Genomic DNA, 19,380 nt, shown 5'->3' on the forward strand with positions numbered 1-19,380 from the left:
CTGAAAAAGTTGTCGAGAGTGAGCGTCGATGCAGACTCGCTATTTAAGGGCTGAACAGTCCACTCTCCCTCCGCACAACGCGGTTTGGTACGGCCCTTAATATGGAGGACCCTCCGTGGGAACGCGGAAACGGAGGGGTAGTGTGTAGGGATAGTGTGTAGGGGGCGGTTTGGAAAAGGCCCTCTGTGTCATTGCAGCCATTTGCCAAAATCAAAAAAGTTCATTTTATTTCTCATTAATGTACACTCAGCAGCACCCCATCTTGACAGAAAAAAATAGAAATGTAGAATTTTTTGCAAATTTATTAAAAGAAAAACTGAAATATCACATAGTCATAAGTATTCATACCCTGTGCTCAGTATTGAGTAGAAGCACCCTTTCAGCTAGTACAGCCATGAGTCTTCTTGGGAATGACACAACAAGTTTTTCACACCTGGATTTGGGGATCCTCTGCCATTCTTCCTTGCAGATCCTCTCCAGTTCTGTCAGGTTGGATGGTGAACGTTGGTGGACAGCCATTTTGAGGTCTCTCCAGAGATGCTCAATTGGGTTTAGGTCAGGGCTCTGGCTGGACCAGTCAAGAACGGTCACAGAGTTGTTCTGAAGCCACTCCTTTGTTATTTTAGCTGTGTGCTTAGGGTCATTGTCCTGTTGAAAGGTGAACCTTCGGCCCAGTCTGAGGTCCTGAGCACTCTGGAAGAGGTTTTCCTCCAGGATATCTCTGTACTTGGCCGCATTCATCCTTCCTTCAATTGCAACCAGTCGTCCTGTCCCTGCAGCTGAAAAACACCCCCACAACATGATGCTCCCACAACCATGTTTCACTGTAGGGATTGTATTGGGCAGGTGATGAGCAGTGCCTGGTTTTCTCCACACATGCCGCTTAGAATTAACACCAAAAAGTTCAATCTTGGTCTCATCAGACCAGAGAATCTTATTTCTCATAGTCTGGGAGTCCTTCATGTGTTTTTTGGCAAACTCTATGTGGGCTTTCATGTGTCTTGCACTGAGGAGAGGCTTCCGTCGGGCCACTCTGCCATAAAGCCCCGACTGGTGGAGGGCTGCAGTGATAGTTGACTTTGTGGAACTTCCTCCTATCTCCCGACTGCATCTCTGGAGCTCAGCCACAGTGATCTTTGGGTTCTTCTTTACCTCTCTCACCAAGGCTCTTCTCCCACCATTGCTCAGTTTGGCTGGACGGCCAGGTCTAGGAAGAGTTGTGGTCGTCCCAAAGTTCTTCCATTTGAGGATTATGGAGGCCACTGTCCTCTTAGGAACCTTGAGTGCTGCAGAAATTCTTTTGTAACCTTGGCCAGATCTGTGCCTTGCCACAATTCTGTCTCTGAGCTCCTTGGGCAGTTCCTTCGACCTCATGATTCTCATTTGCTCTGACATGCACTGTGAGCTGTAAGGTCTTATATAGACAGGTGTGTGCCTTTCCTAATCAAGTCCAATCAGTTTAATTAAACACAGCTGGACTCCAGTAAAGAAGCAAAACCATCTCGAGGAGGATCAGAAGAAATGGACAGCATGTGAGTTAAATATGAATGTCGCTGCAAAGGGTCTGAATACTTCTGACCATGTGATATTTCAGGGTTTTTTTTAAAATAAATTTGCAAAAATTTCTACATTTCTGTTTTTTTCTGTCAAGATGGGGTGCTGAGTGTACATTAATGAGAAATAAAATGAACTTTTTTGATTTTGGCAAATGGCTGCAATGACAGAGTGAAAAATTTCAAAATAAGAATGTGGCTTTGTTAGTTCTTTTTATAGCTGATTTTTAAATTTTGCTTAATTTTTTTATTGAATTTTGCTATCACTAATTGCAATTTTGTACGATGAAAACAAAAGATAAAGATGCTTTTTAATAGCGGAGTCTCATTAACAAAGTCTGTCTCTGTTGCTTATTAATTATTTATTCTTCCAGTTGATTTTGCTGTATTAAACTGAAAACCTCAGCTCAGAGGTTTTCTTTAGTTCAGCAGCACAAACCAAACAACACAAACAGGATGCAAGATGTGAATTCTGTTGTTCTGTCCAAATGCCATCCGGAAATGTCAGACTTCTCAGAATCAAGGAGTCTTTTCTAGTAAACATTATCCCAACAACAATTATGGTTTCCACGAAATGTTTTTGGCAAAGCTAATTGGACATGCAGAACTCCGTAACGGTTTTAGAGTCCAGGTTTTATTCAGGTGGCATCTGATTGGACCAAATTCATTCTGCGGTAGGACAATAAGCCTAAACAAGCAGCCGGCGTCATAAATAAAGAGGAGTCCTGCAACAGATGGTCTGAAAAAAGTCTGCATGAGAGCGAAAGCGGCCAGTATATCATGGAAAAACAGTGTTTAGCATGAAATGTAAAGGCATATGCATGATCCTAGCAAATCTTCACTATCCAGCGTCAGTCTAGAATATCAAATTTCATCAGATTTCAAAGTGTGACACAGATATGTGGAAATAAAAGTGTGAAGTGAAATGACACATCACGTATAATTTGTTTAACTCGTGTTAACCCAGCAGCTGCAATCCTGCACAGACCTGAAGCATTTGTTTAATAGTGAAAATGTGACAGCGTCTCGGAGACGCTATGGATTTCGGGCTTATCTTGTATTTGTGACTTTCTCAGTAATGTATATAACTGAAAAAAACCCAACATTGCCTGAGTTCAAAGATGGAAAAGGATACAGGAAGACAATTTAGGTGTAGGGCCTCTGCTCTGGATTAACTAGCATAAATACTGCAGGTTTGTAGCCTAGCCACGCTACACCCATGTTTCTGACGGCACAAGGGTCTAGGGAAGCTCGACAGGGAGGGAGGCGGGCTAAAAGGTTGCCTATCAAATCCCTCTGCAGCAATTGGGTAGGTAAACAACCAATCAACGCAACGAATAGGCTGACATAGTTCCTAGAGCACTGGCGGATTGTGGCTAAGTCCCGTTAGCTTCCCAACCAGCGGAGCTGCGGAGCCAACTGGTGTATTAAGGATTTGCCATATCTCGTCGGCATAAGTCCCAATAGGTCTTTCTTCTCAATGAAACACTTCAGTGCCGTCCTTTGTTTATCTTTCAAGTTGAATTTTAGCTTCAAATCTTTAAGGGCTGTGGCCAAAGCCGAGTCGAAAGATAACTGTTTATTGTGCGCCGGTTGTTTCTGTCAGAATCGTCGCGCCTCTGTCGTCACTTAGTTACGCCCGCCTTCTGACTCTACACTTCATGGTGATTGGTCAGGCCAGTTTTAGGAGAATCCAGCCTCGAGCCTTATGGAGGGTAACTAGACCCACCCTGGCAGAGAATTAAATTCGTTGCCGTGGGTTGTCTAGTGCGGCTTGTCTAGCAGGTTTGTGTTGACATAGAACTTTAAAACATGCAGACAAAATGAAGCATCGGCAGCATTGTGATTATGAAATAAGGTCATTGATGTTCACACAGCATTTATCCAGTTTACAGCAAGAAAAATCAGTCAAAACACAAGTGCAGCAGTAATCACTGGAAAAAAATGCCCCTCTCAAAACACGAAAAAACAACTTATTTCAAGGAACTTTTACCTTGAAAGAAATGAAAAAAATCTGCCAATAGAACAAGTAAAAAATGGCTTGGCAAGATTTCTTGACATAAGATACGGTATTTAGATTATATAGATCTTAAAATTAGCTGAGGAAACTTATTTTAAGCTATATTTTTACAGGATTATGAAGCTTAGGTGTCTTAAACCTTCTGTTGCTTTCATTTAAGGCACCAAAAAATATTGTTGCCTTGTCTAAAAAAAATCCAAAAATTGTGCAAAAACAATTCCCCAGATTTATAAAAATTTGCAAAATTTTCAGAAAGAAAATTCCCGAAAATTTTCCCTTAAAAATTTTATTTAAAAAATCTCCAAATTTAGCCAGAAATAAAAATTTATAAAGTAAAAAAATGAAAATTGTAAATTTTTTCAAAAAATGACTATAAATCTTCCCAAAAAACATCCTAAAAATATCTAAAGTGATTCCATATCTATCAGGAAAACTTCTGGTATTTTCTTTGAGGACATTCAGAAAAAAAATCAACCAAAATCCAGCGAATTTCGCCTGATTTTGGTTGATTTTTTTCCCCTGAATGTTCTTAAAGAAACATTTTTTTTTCAACATTTCTTTTTTCCATCAAGTGGGATGAGACATTGTGACTACAAATAAGACAAATACACTTGGTAAGATTTTGAGTTTTTGTAGTAATCAGGCAATACTACTAGTCAGGGCTGTATTCGTCGTCACATGACACCATAGACAATGCTGTATTTGCACAATGTAGCTCTGAAAAACACAAAACACAGCGTTTTTCAGTGGAAATCAGAGTTTCTGTGACAATGCAGACAGTTGGAATGACATTGTGTAACATCAACCTCTATTTGCTGCAGCCAGAAAGAACTTGTCCTTGCTGTTGGGCACAAAACTGCAAGCAAAGAATATAAACAGTCAACCTGATGAATGTCATTGGTCAGATGAGACTAAAATAAATTTGCGTGGATCAGATAGAATCCAACATGTTTACTGTAAGCATGAACAGAAGTACCAGAGTGAATGCATAGTCCTGACAGTGAAGCACGGAGGTGGCAGTATGATGATATAACTTGGACCTGGCCACGTATGTCACCTGACTTGAATCTGCAAGAATACCTTTAGGGTATTCTGGCAGGCTGCTCACTCATATCATTTCTGATTACTGAAATCTTGAAAAAAAATTGTTGCAGAAGTCACGGCACGATAGAATGTGGCCATTTAATATATCCAAAAACAAAATGACCTTGCGCTAAACACAAGTTTGTGTTATGTATGTGTACGTTATGTACGGATACTGAATTGGATGACCTAAAAATGTAAGGAGTGATGGGAAATGGTGGGACTCGGAAACACCCCCACAATTTAATTAATTGTTCCTTGTATCACTCGCGATGGATAAGTCTTGAGAAGTCCAGAGAGAGTCGATTTGTAGTAAAATAACAGTCATATGATCGTCAGTACAGTGACGCCGTACCGCTCTCTCGCAATGGTTCAGAAATCTAAAACAAATCTGTGGATCCACACAATAGCCCGCATCATTGCTGAAATCTCATTACTTGGTCTTTGTGTCATTTCATCCAGATCTATTAGTCCATTATTGAGTAATGTTGCAAACAGATAGACAAACATACGCTGATCGTCACATAACTCCGCCATGTTCGTTGTCGAACTAATTATTGTGAGGTGATGCAATTTGGAATAAATTCACAGTGAAATGGTGCTACACAAAGGTGTACTCACTGTGGTATATTATATATACTACCGTTCAAAAGTTTGGGGTCACTCGGACAATTTCATGTTTTGCATGAAAACTCACACTTTCATTCATGTGCTAACATATTTGCACAAGGGTTTTTTAATCATCAACTATCCTTTCAACGCCATTATCTAACACAATGTAACATTAGAACACAGGAGTGATGGTTGCTGGAAATGTTCCTCTGTACCCCTATGGAGATATTCCATTAAAAATCAGCCGTTTCCAACTAGAATAGTCATTTACCACAGTACCAATGTCTAGACTGTATTTCTGATTAATTTAATGTTATTTTCATTGAAAACACTAGCCTAGCCACGCTACACCCATGTTTCTGACGGCACAAGGGTTTAGGCACGCTCGACAGGGAGGGAGGCGGGCTAAAAGGTTGTCTATCAAATCACTGCAGCAATTGGGTAGGTAAACAACCAGTCAGCGCAATGAATAGGCTCCTAGAGCGCCGGAAATCAGAGGATGCGGTAGTTCGGTGAAGCCTTATTTATACAGTCAATGGGTGAAACTCAAGTATATTACAGACATGTTAACAGAAAGATTATTCAGAGTCGGTGCTAATGGAGCTCAACGACTGTTATCGTTTTTGTTGTCGACCCTGGCAGAGAATTAAATTCGTTGCCGTGGATTGTCTAGCGCGGCTAGGCTAGTTGTTTCCGGTTGTTTCTGTCAGAATCGTCACGCCTCTGTCGTCACTTAGTTACGCCCGCCTTCTGACTCTACACTTCATGGTGATTGGTCCGGCCAGTTTTAGGAGAATCCAGCCTCGAGCCTTATGGAGGGTAACTAGACCCACCCTGGCAGAGAATTAAATTCGTTGCTGTGGGTTGTCTAGCGTGGCTAGGCTATGAAAACACAGCTTTTCTTTTAAAATTTCTGAGTGACTCCAGACTTTTGAACCATGCTGTATATGTGTTTTCTCATTGAAATAAGTGTCATGCACGAATTAAGTGATGAAATTCCTGCTTTTCATGATCAATAATGTCATTTTTATTAAACCCTCTCACTGGCAGCAGATCACTGGCTGATATCACTGAGCACATTCTTTGTTGGTGTGATTACTTAAAGTCTCACTCATTGAGATAACTCCTCCAATCCCATCAGGTGAATCCAAAGCACTTGACAAAACCTTATCTTTCAGCCCGAGATCTTCCTAAAACCCTCCTTCCTCTTTTCTTTAATGTTTGACAGGCGGCTTCAGAAGGGGCTGTAGCGGTAGCATGGAGTGCCAAATAGTTTCACAGCTTGAGGATGCAAGTGCAAATGTTAGGCCACCTCTGTCTAAATCAGACACATCACTATTCCATTCATGCTGCAGACAGTCTGACAAAAAAAAAAGAAAAAATGAAAGCCAGGCTGCGGTATGAATACTAATAACCGTTGCTCTGCTTTGCATTGCTAATGTGGTCAGAAAACTTTAAAAAACTATGAAGCAACTGAATGCGCGAATCAGGAAATCTGAATTACATGTGATTATAATGAATGTGCCCTTATTCAAACAGCTCTGTTATGCAGAATTACCCTGATTTAGCCAGTGGAGGGCTAATGCCCTACTGGAGGAGAGTAAAAATACACATTTGTACAGCAGACAGGAGTTCAAAACAAGCACAGATGCTGCACCTCGAGCCATATTTATATGAATAAGTGTCACAGCATCCAGCCAGGACTTGAGCTCTCCTCTGCCAGCTCTGACTGTAGGAAGGGAACTGAACCTTGTTGGCAGCTGACTCAGTATTAAGTATTTTAAGTCTATGTCAGTGGCACACGTGTCTTGAATTTCCTCTTTTGCCCCCCTGAGAACTTTAACCTCCTGTATAAGTATAGCACCCACAGCCATAGGCTATTTAAAGGAGACTCACACTTGTTTGGGGTTATTGAGGGCAATATCGGATTGAAACAAGCAAATGATCACACAGTTTAATGTTATTTTTGCTGAAATCTACACCCAAATCTGTAAAAACATTGCTTAAACACTCACTTTTGAATGAAATTTTAACCATCTATAAGTGATGATGTGTATTTTTTTTTTATATAGCACAGCACATGTGTTTTCGATAGCAAACGGACCCCACTGTCATTTCTACATCCATTTACGGCTTTCTGCGGGAGTGAAAATGAGGCTTGTGTGTCTGCACCTTTATGAATCTGATGAAAAGAAAATGGATATTTCTTTCTTTGTGCACACACGCAGAGCAAGAAGGAGTGTGAATATTAGACTTTATTAGGTAGACTCAAGTTGATAATGCACAATAGTTCATTTTCATCTAATTTTTCAGGTGCAATATTACATTTTCATGTGTGGTATTCATTGTGACCTCAGTATATTTGCCAGCAGTCCTTATTTTATTTCTGTAATTTACTGTGCTTATATTGAACTTACAGACTCTTTTTTGCATGCAAAGGTCCTAAAGATTCAAGGCTTCAAGAGTATGGGTGGACTCTAAGTTATCACTGAACAATAAGATCGTTTGCACTTCAAAACAGAACAAGCATGGATAAAAAAAAAGCCTAAGTCAGAAGACAACTGCAATATAAAATAAAATGAACTTGCCTGTTACTGATTTTGTGTATTGTAAATGTGCTATTTGACATATTTCATGCCACTAATTGCTTTCTCTTTCTTTTATGTCACCTCTGAGTGGTTGAGTTCATCATACCTGTGTTTATGGCCAAGCTCTCTCTCACTCATGATTGGTTAATGTCCTGGGACAGCTTCGTTTTCATTGGCTATGTTTTGTCAACATGCAGTTTCTGTCTACATTCAGTGTCAAGTTACCGTAGCTGCAGTCACACAGCATGTACAGGAAGGGTATGAGTAAAACACTAAACGTATATGGATTTCTTTTTAAACTGTTCGGTACACTGCTTTAAATAACAGTTCTGATTTAATTTCGACTAGAACAGATTGATCTTGAGAGAAAACGCTGCTTTTCTCTCGGGGAAGTTGGTGAAATAGCTTAGTTGGTTAGCGTTTGCTTTTATTTTGAAAGCCCTGACCGGCAGTTACTTGAGCAGCGATACAATGTCTGTTCCTGATTGATGTGGACAGAAGAGAAGCTGCTGGGTGAGGTCTGCTGTTGTACCAGAGCAAATAATGGGGCAAAGCGGTAAACTCGGGTCATAAAAGCCTCAGAATTCATCTTGTTAGTGGGATTTTTAAACTCAGATATTTGTTCTTTCAGTTTTGCGGCGCCTCTCTCATTAACACACCATGTTAGCTGCTCGCTGCTAGCCGCTAACGCCTAATGCCAGTGCACCTGTGTCCGGCTTCTTTGTCTCACTCTTGTCGGTATCTTAATTTTCTCCCCGTCTGTTAATGACTTTGCTAAGATAAACGTTAGCTACTTTTATTTAAATTTCATCCTCTAATGTAGAAAGCTTGAGTCACCCGTATCCGACGTGCGCTGTCAAAGCTAGACAAAGACCTGGCGACTGTCTCCGTCCAGAAATGTATGATGTGAACTCTGCATGCGTCCTACTGGATATTTATACACCCAAATAGTCAAGCTAGTCCCGAAACTAAGAAATGGCGTCCTCCAAAGCAAAGGTCGGAGTCAACAGTGAGACCCAGAAAGAAAGTAAAGGCAACGCCAGCAGTTCAGCTGGAGAAGCATCACCAAATAACCGGATATACTGCCTTGATGACCTGGAGACTATTGCCACAGTTGGTAAGCATGTCTGAACCTGTTATGACCAGTTATGGTTTGTTATTTCAAGTGTATTACATGCAGCATTTCTTTCTAAGCTTCAGGAGTGATTCTTAGCTGGGGATAAACCTTATACTGGTTTGTGTACACAGAAAGCTACAGACAACACTTACCTCGAGTTGTTGTTTTTTTCTATTCTAGTCCACTCTACAGACTTTGTTCCATTTAGTGGATCAGTGTCTGTGTGACCAGTGAATGCACTTTACTGCATTCTCAACTATGTGTCCAGTTCATGCAGACTTAAATATTGGCGGCCTGACTCTCGTGGACATGGCAAAATGTATGTCAAGCCTCTTCTGTGGACGTGCAAAAGGATAGCTGCAGATACATGGTTGTTTTTATGCTACTTTTCCAGTCTAATTCCACTTCCACACATGCATTGTGGGTTTGAATCTACATATTCTGCACATGAACTCCACTGCCAAGCATGCACAGTGCTGGTTTTGTATTGTACTTGCTGCATTGACTCAAATTTTGGGGTTTGTATCGCCTCATTTCCACCCAGCTTTGTTTTCTTCCTATGGAATATGCCCCTCAGCGTTCATGCATGTCACTAAAAATGGATGAAAACTCAACCGTAGCCGTGGAAGTCACTAATTTGATCAGTTTTCAAGGTGTATGGAATTTTTGCATCAAGGGTTGCAGTGTGCAAAGAGCACAAATATCGCATGGTGAGAATTAAGCGAAGACGCGTACACGACGACGCATGCGTCCTTTATGTTCCACAGTTGGCATGAGTTGAATGAGCTAAGCTAGTTTGTTTTTGCATTGACAGAATCTGACTGTAAATGTAAGTATCGTCGAATCACTGAGCGGGTTGTTTGCTAACTTCCGACTTCATGCGTAACAATGCAACATGCCCGAGGCAAATTGAAGAGCAGAAAAACAAATGGAAAGGGGAGTTTCGCATTCCATCACAGATTTTCCCACGAGGTACCATGTATATGCGAAGGTCTGTGTGATGTAGATTTTATTACCTGCCGAAGTCTTGCAAGTTGATAAATGAATGTTGACAGAGCTAAACATTTTGGACCAGTGGTTAAAAGAGTTGCCTACAAGCAAAATGTGCATCGTGAACTAAGTAGAACATTCCAGTTGATAGATGTTGAAAATGTAATCGCTACATAAAAGTTAATGCTAAATACTAAAAAAGATGACAAAAAATATGGATATAATGGGAAAAAAAATAGTAAATAAATTTGAAAAATGCTAAACATGGGCAACCCAAAGCCAGTGTCAGAAATTAGAATGGCACAAAAATACATGATTGAGGGGTGAATATTGCTCTCAAGATTTTGATAAATATAATATTACATGAAGTGATGTATAATGCATAGCAATGCGCTAACAAGCAATTAAAAAGTAAGAGTAACTGTTGATAAAATTTAGTTATTTACGTTTTCTTAAATACTGAAAATTTTCCCCATGTGTGAGAATAATCAAACTACCAGCACCTTCCAGTGTGTTATCATGTTATGCTGTTACATGCTGCTATCGTTTGATAGTTGCTTTCATGATTACAATGAAGAAGTGCAGGTCAGAAAGATAAACAGCCAAACATGCTGGAATAGCTGCATCATTTCAGAAATGTGGGTCAACTTTGACGGACGATAAAGCAACATGTAATCTGCAGTATATCACAACATGTCACATTTTCAATGAGCACAGAGCCTGAATCCAGCTGATCATCAGGAAGTCTGGTCCAGAAGGGCCTCAGACTGTCTTTGACGGGCACCAACACCATGTACAGACATATTCAAATCAAATGTGCTGTAATAAACAGCTTGTTGTGATAAGAGTTTCCCAGCCCTACCACATTAACAAGAACAGGGAGTCACCTCGTCTCCTATCAGCATATCAGTATTCACTACTTTATCTGCATGTCACCCAGTTCCAGCTGACCTACTTTATCCTTTATCATCTTTCCTTTTACTTTGTATAAACCCTGCTGCTGCAGACTGAGGTTGTTCCACCATAATCTGAACAACACTCCCATAGATTTTTTTTGTCTAAAAAGCTGCTGCAGACTTACAGAACTAAAGCAGACAAAACACTACAGGGTAGCTATTGTCTTTTCAAGGCAGCAAAACTAAATTTAAAGCAACACTGTCATTATACCGCAAGAAATGTGCTATTATGTCACGCAGCCATTTAAACTCATGTATGTAATTTCTCATGTTTTACGCAAAGCCATGAAGCGAGTGGCAGCTGTGTACTGTGTTCAAAGCTCAAACATTAACATTTAGTGCATCCAAACCACATAATAACCTGTCAGGAAGGCTTTTTTATATCGTCTTTGCTCTGTTGAGAAGTCAGGGAGACTTCTAACAGAAACTGTGAGTGAAACTACAGTGAAATGTTTTCCCAAAGTGCACTGCTTGATGGATCAGATATTAACCAAATTCAGCCTGGGGTCATGTTTCATATGTTAGACACTGGCCAGTGAGTGCAGCAATGCTCATGGGTTCACCGTGTTCAGGCAGCATCCTGCCTTTAGGGCGTTTGAAGTTACTTGTTTGACGTGTCTGAATACTAAAACTTTGAGTCACCACATCATGAGATTACACAGGGACTTACTCAATCAGGACTTTTTATGAGTCTTCATTGTAAACATAAGAATCATTCATTCCAAGGACACGCCTTGCATGTCGAACACTATACTTTTGTTCAGTCACAAATAAAAAATGATGACGGCACACGCCTTCCACAAGTCGTTAAATTTTAAAGCGATACTCTGAATTTCACGAAACTCAGGAGTTAACCCTTTACACTTCAGTGCGTCGTAGGTGTACCGCTGGCGGTACACCTACTAATTTGCATAGGAATTTCAAGAATGTCCGACGGCTGCAAACACGATTATACAAACACTATACGCCGATGGAAAGCTTAGATTCTCATGAATCCGCCGGTATAAACCACTTTCAGATGCGATTACCACAGCGGGTGAGAAAAACACATTTGTCCGACAAGAACGAATATTCATCCATCCGTTCTCTATACACGGCTTCAACGCACACAGCGCGACTCACATTTCCGGGTTCATTACTACACACACAAAAAAAAAAGATTCCACAAAAAACGGCCATAATCCAACCTTTTACATCCAGATGACACAAGCCAGTAAACTATTTTGTCCAAAACATGTCCTGAAGTCGTATAAAATCCCCGAATCGGTCATTTTCAGGGAAATGCACCTCGTGATGCCCGTCCAATATTCCCCGTATTTTTTGTAATTTTTTTAATTTAAAAATAGAATATTAGCGATTTTTTTGTACTGAAAACGGCTGGAATTGACTGAAGCTTAAAGGGTTAAACAGTTTGAAAAATGAAAAAATGGTAGTTTAGATTTCCTAAATTGAAAATACAGGATCCATAGTAGGAGCTCAGTGCAACAAAAGTCAATTTTGAACAATGTTTCTAATGCTTGAGATGTTCCCCAGTGATGTCATGACGATGGCTGTCTTTTAACCTGTAGTATCGCTGTGGTAACTGATGCTGCTCTGGAGGAGGTTTCTAAGTTTGGGCTATAGATTTTGCTGTAAGAAGTGCCACCGTTGTACCAACTTTGTTCCTGATGATTCTCTGTGAGCGATACAGGTTGTCAGCTGAGGGAATATCTGCAAACACGTTGAGCACCCTACATGCACAGTTAGTGATGCAGAAAATGGACAAAATATGTTTTTCAGTTTGCTCCTGATGTGCTGCCAAGCCTGTTTTACACCACTGGTACTGCAACTGATAGAACACAGATTAGACTGATTAAACTGATTACTATGTTGGAATATTTATCACAGAAAAGATTCAAGTACATTAACTTTGCTTTGATTTGGCCAAAAGCTAAAATATCCTTCATTACTGGACAGCGTTGAACCTAAAGGATCTTGATGAGTATCATGTTTAGGTATGTAAAGTTTCAGAACTCTAATCTGCAGCTGTCATGTTAGAAATTAACAGCTGGTGAAGTCAGTTCCTTTGTCATTTGCACCAACTATATTCTTCAAAGCTCACCATATTAACAATCTGTTCCTCTTAACTACGGTTCATTTTGTTTTGAAAAACGCTGTTGTTTGGTGGGAGCGAGATAAAGAAAACCTGGGTTGGCAAAGCAAGTTGAGATACCCATTATCTCAGATTGGGATTTTTATTTAGCCTTGTGGTGTTGCTTTGTCATTCAGCTCTTTTCCCATCTCTCGTGTTTGTACGCTGGGTCAGTTCTGTCTTTAAATCGCACAGTTCATTTGATAGCATGTAAATATTATTTGTAATTATTGACAATTGACTTGAAATCCACTTTTATTAATACGTTTCTGTTGTTAATGAGTATAATGAGTATGAATAGTGGTTTGTGGCCTCCGAATATTTGGGCCCTATTAGAGACGAATATCCGGATATTCGTTCCGCCCCGTAACGTCCGCCCCGGGGGGGTTGGAGACGGCCCGAATATTCGGATCCGTTAGCGTGGTTGGTGCGGCGGTGCGGCAGCGGAGACAGCCCGATTAGTCGGATCCGTTCGTCTGGTCTCCCGGGTCCACATTTAGCCCTCGTTTAGTCTTTAGTTAAACTGAAGAATTCCCAAACACAGGTCTTCAGCATCTTGTCTTGTGTTTATGCAACGAAGTGAAGCGTGACTTCAGAGTCGGCAGCCACCCGGCCATTCGGGTGGTGTTTACAAACACGAATGGAGGAGCCGAAATGAGCCGAAGAACATGGCGGAATGAGCCGAAATGGGCCGAAGGCGCAGGGAAGAGATGAGCTCTGAATATTTTCGTCTGGGGGGAGGAGGGGGTGATCACATCGACATATTTGTATATGTTATAGACATGTGTGTATATGTTTATGTGATCACAGGACGAGATGAGCCGATGTGGACAGAAGGCGGAGGGAAGACAGTAACGTTGCATATTCTTTCCGCCCGATGACGTCCGACGGCGGGGGGGGGGGGCAATATTCGGATACCAAATTAATATCCGGATAGTGCCGTAGCGAATGAATATTCGGATATTCGGGATATTTGGGTCCAGTCCTATTAATGAGTCAACTTGGATACAATACAACTTGTATTTAATTGGGGAAAAAGGGAAGGAATTAGGGTGGTCTGAACTCAACCCTGTTTTCAGTCTCCTGTTCCATTTTGTCATTTGGGTTTCAATGCAGTAAAATTAATCAGACAGTTCTTCTGGTTTTGGTCGCCAAATGTTGGGAACAGTGTGAAATTTGATCCCCACCTAACCAGCACTCATTACCAAGCTGGAGCTGAGCAGATAGAATCGATGTTTTATGACAAGATGAGCAAAAATACAGGGTTGATGACAGCAGTTGTGTTGGGAAAATTAGCTTTATTATGGGTCACATAACGCCCCTGTCATCTGCATGGAGGCTGTTGGAGGTGATCTCTGCTAATGACAATCTGACGATATTGAAATACGGATGATTGTTCAACCATTGTTTGAGCAGATTTGACTTATGCGAGGTGTTTTTGGCATGCTTGATTGACGTGCTAGTTGCTGTCCGTGCTGTAGGTTCTTTTCAGTTTAACTTCGGAGCACATTGACTTTCCTGTCTGCTGTGTGCATCAGGCTTTTTAGGAATAGCTGTGTGTAAGTGTCAAGCTTCTATCAGCTGCTGACCAGAGTTCTGTAATGAGAGATGCTAATTCCCAAACAGGTAAAAAAAAGACCCAAAAAAACGCAAAATGTTCTTAAAATCAAGTTTTATCTAAATAAGGGCACAATAGTGAATAAAAAAAACAACACAATGACTCTCAAAAAGCTCATGAAATTAGAGATAACAGGGTTTAACAGGGCTCTATGTTAACTTTTTAAAACTCGTGCTATAAATAGCCATTTGTAGTAAGAGTTTCTACATCCATTTATGGGTAATTGTTTGAGTGGAGATGACTCGACGTTAACAAAGACTTATAAAACAGAGTCAAGCACAAGAACGGCTCTATAAACCGGTGGGAAAGTATGTGCTCACTGTTTCTCGCAGTGGCATGATTATCACTGAGTGTACTTGACTCCTGTTTTTTTTTTTTTTTTAAATAGCACACTGTTCTTCTTGTGAAGTAGGGTCAGAAATGCTGTAAGTCTGAAATCTGGGATTTGACGCTGTGCCAACACTCATCCGTTCAACGGAAAGTAGCTAAAGCCTGCTAATGTGCCTATAAGAGATGTAATGTAGGGGGCACCTGCTGGGTAAATGTTCTTTCTGTGCTTGCGTGGGTTTCCTCTGGTGCTATGGCTTCTTCCTACAGTTTTTGGGCATGCATGGGTGGTGCAGGCCCATTTTTCACTGCAATATTAAGTCCTGCACGTCTAAGGGAAAGTACAGCAACAACTAGAAGGAGAGAAACTCAGAAACTGATGAATTGAAGAACATGCACAGCATTTGTTATATGAATATTGGAATAACTTTCTCCACATACCGTAGACAGTTTACTACTACTTACAGTGCTGTGAAAAAGTATTTGCCCCCTTCTCAAATTCTGATTTCTTTTGCATATTTCCCCACTTTAATGTTTTAGATCATCAAACAAATGTAAATGTCAGATAAACATCACCCAAGTAAACGCAAAATGCAGTTTTTAAATGACGATTTTATTTATTAAGGAAAAAAAATCTATTCAAAGGTACCTGGACCTGTGTGAAAAAGCAATTGCCCCCTAAACCTAATAACTGGTTGGGCCACCTTCAGCAGCAACAACTGAAATCAAGCGTTTTCTACAACTGCCAATGAGTCTTTCACATCTCTGTGGAGGTATTTTGGCCCAGTCTTCTTTGCAGAATTGTTTTAATTCAGCAACACTGGAGGGTTTTTGAGCATGAATGACCTTTTTATGGTCGTTCAATCAGATTCAAGTCCAGACTTTGACTAGACCACTCCAAAACCTTCATTTTGTTTTTTAAAGCCATTCAGAAGTTGACTTGCGTGTGTGTTTTGGATCGTTGTCCTGTTGCAGAACCCAAGCGCTTCAGCTTGAGGTCGTGAGCTGATGATCGAACATTCTCCTTCAGGATTTTCTGGTAGAGAGCAGAATTCATGGTTCCACCAATGTGACCTCCTGAATGAGTGGTTGCTGTGCTCTTGTGCTCCATGTTTTCTCCATTTGTGGATAATGGCTATCACCATGGTTCGCTGCAGTCCGAAAGCCTTAGAACCGGCTTTGTAATCCTTTCCAGACTTCTAGATGTCAATTATTTTCTTTCTCATCGGTTCTTAAATTTCTTTACATCTCAGCATTTTGTTGCAGCTTTTTGAGACCTTTTGGCTTACTTCATTTTGTCAGAGAGGCTCTATTTAAGTAATTTCTTGATGGAACAGGTCTGGGGTTAATCAGGCTTGGGTGTGGTCAGTGAAATTCAACTTGCTTTCCAAAAAACGTGCTAAGCCACAGTTAATTCATGATTTAGCAAGGCGGGTATTTACTTTTTCCTCATAGAGCCAGCTAGGTTTGGAAAGCTTTTCTCCCTTCAACTCATTTAAAAACTGCTTTGGATATTTTTGCCTAATATTTTAATTTGTTTTATGGTATTAAACAGTTAAGTGGGGAATTTTTTTCAAAAAATAAGAGTTTAAGAAGGGAGTAAATACTTTTCTCGGCACCGTACATCGTTAATTGAATTTCATTCTTCTCCTATCTACTCTATATGAACACAGCCTGCAGTTCAGCCCAGTTTAGCTGCAAAGTCGCTGAATTTTTGTCAAGTGACTCAATAATGGTTTCCTGGTTGCACTGAAAATGCAGAATTTTGTGTTTTTTCCAGAATCGGATCAAAGCAAATGTGGAATACTTATGTAAAATGAAGTGATTTGATGAAATATTACAATTTTTAGCTTAGTTTTGGTTGTTTTTTTGTCAGAAAACCACAAGAACAGTTGAATATTCAACAATTATGTCTGGTTTTAAGTCTCTTGCTTTGGTTAATGGTATAATTTTGCTGATTTGGCGGGGGGGGGGGGGGGCACATTAATTTCAAATCTGCTGGCAAATTTTGGAGTCGGCCAACAAGCTTTTTCGTTAACTATACTATATGCTTCTGAATCTACAAAAGATATCAACAACTTGTTTTGTATCTTGATTTGGCCAACAAAACATTTCCCAACATCTTGGAGGTTTTCAAGGCTGCCAAGTTGTTAACACTGGTCCCATTTCTTCACTCTTTATTTTCTTTTATTTTACAGTAAACAGTGTAAAAGTGATTCAGATGGCTAGAATTGATATCCAGGCCTGCAGAATAATGACACGGCATCTCTCAGACCTTTCTCATTAATAGTAATCAGCGCTCGATTTAAGGCCGAGAGGTCCGGTGGCCCAAATGACATTTTTTGGGCCACCAACATACGTTAATTTAGACATTTTTAGGAGCCAAAATCAACTTTAAGTGTTCAAAAAAATTATGACTGAGTGATCAGTAAGTGATGTAAGATGTGCGCTGCACCTGGATTAGCGAAAATAGCAGGATGGAACCAAAATGTCATAATAAATATGATCCGAGCATAAGTTTTAAACTGATTTTCATTTTTGGAAGAAAACTACAACAAATTAGAAAGCAACAATTATTTACATTGGCCAAAAATTTGTTATTTCATGTGTTTTTTTAAAAATATATTTTTATTTCCCAACTCACTAGGCAAAATCATATTAATGTGTGACAGAAATAGAAATAAATATTTTGATGTGAAATTTACTCTCTTATAATATGGCAAAAGTGTGATTTACATACCTTTCAACTACAGCAGCCATCAATTTTAAGTGCTTCTATTTTCACATAATTGCAACTCCCTGTTCCCAATCAAACCTGAGCTGGAGTTTGCCTGAAGGCAGCTTGTCAAGCTTGAGACTTCGCTCAGTCAACTAGGCTAGTAAGTTGACCAAGCGCCGGGAATCATGGGAGGTTGATGACATCATACAAAATGGCTGCCCCCATGTAGAAAACATGATAGGCGGTGATTTTCGGCTAAAACTTGGATTTGGATAGCCTAGCCGCGCTAGACAACCCACGGCAATGAATTTAATTCTCTGCCAGGGTGGGTCTAGTTGCCCTCCATAAGGCTCGAGGCTGGATGCTCACTGCAGAGTGATTTGATAGACAACCTTTTAGCCCGCCTCCCTCCCTGTCGAGCGTGCCTAGACCCTTGCGTCTTCAGAACATGGGTCTAGCGCGGCTAGGCTAGGATTTGGAGGTCAGTAGCCCAAATCAAAATATTTGGGCCCCTAACCAGCGTGTTTTTTTGTCATTTTTGGTCACCAAAATCGTTTTTTAGTCGCAAATGGCGACCTGGCGACCGTCTAAATCGAGCGCTGGTAATAGTCGTGTTTCGCAGCAATATTTAACACCCATTCTGATTTATGAAGTCACGCGGCGACTTTATAGGAAACCACTCGCTCAGTAACATCCATAAAGCTGCATGTGAGCAACAAAGCCTGAGCCTAATGTCAGGGAAGGTATGCTGCAGGCAACAGCATTCGTCCTGTGCTGTTGGGGGAAAAGCGCCGAGCTTATGTGCCCCCTCTTAAAAATCCAATTTGCCGAGCCATTTTGTCTGATGAGAGGGATTTAGCTGCCTAAAACAAACCAGCTAAAGCTCTTTATCTGCCCGCTGTTGTTTTTAATTGTCATTGAAATCATGAGGCAACTCTCTTACGCCATTAGATTTATTTGCGAGGCAACTCTCTTACGCCATTAGATTTATTTGCTGCCGCAGTGGCCTGTGTGACCCGGAGAGCATCACTCGAAGGCAACACCGACTGCAGCTCTGCATAAATATTCCGGGTATTGTGTGTCTGCTCCGAGCGAATCTGTTGACTTGCATCCTGTCAGCAGATCAGGAAGTTCAAGAGTTGCGTGCAGCGCTGTTGTTTCCCTGAAGCCCCAGAAACAGAGCAGGTGGAGTCAGGGATGACCCAGTTTCCAGAGGAGGGGGTAAATATCACTTTGCAGTACATTATTCTCTAAAGTCATCACAGTAATGACAACTACTTGTGGTTGCCTTTGTCCCTGCTTGGTTTCTGATTACAACTTTGGCGTTTGGAAATACTGAAGTAGCAGCCCTATGATTTATAACACCAGCATTGAGTGCTTGGAGATAAGTGCTCATCCTGTTTTTCCATGTATGTGTTCAAACATAATGTAGGGATGATGTTCGTGAAATGGTACACCGGTTTAACATGCTGTCATGCAGGAAGGCTCCTCATATCTCATTAAAAGCTGAAGCTGCTTCTCCCTGTGTTTTCCTGTTGGGAAGTTCTATTTTAAGGTCATTTTCATGCACTCCGACTTCAATTTAAAAAAAAAAAAAGCACATAGAAAAGGTAACCCGTGTAATAAAATTTAACTTACAAAATTTGAAGCAAATTCGCCATTTCAT

At 40.6% G+C, this 19,380-nt stretch overlaps 1 protein-coding gene across 1 annotated transcript in view; it reads left to right on the plus strand.

Annotated features, from left to right (window-relative positions):
• Positions 1-8,312: 8,312 nt before the first annotated feature.
• Positions 8,313-19,380, plus strand: part of prkx (protein kinase X-linked) — a 73,322-nt gene continuing 62,254 nt past the window's right edge. Inside the window, exon 1 of the mRNA XM_022208450.2 lies at positions 8,313-8,973. Within this exon, the coding sequence (XP_022064142.1) occupies positions 8,832-8,973 (142 nt within the window). The 5' untranslated portion in view covers positions 8,313-8,831. The remainder of the gene's footprint in view (positions 8,974-19,380) is intronic.

Source organism: Acanthochromis polyacanthus, chromosome 22, assembly GCF_021347895.1.
Source record: "Acanthochromis polyacanthus isolate Apoly-LR-REF ecotype Palm Island chromosome 22, KAUST_Apoly_ChrSc, whole genome shotgun sequence".
NCBI classification, from domain to species: Eukaryota; Metazoa; Chordata; class Actinopteri; family Pomacentridae; genus Acanthochromis; species Acanthochromis polyacanthus.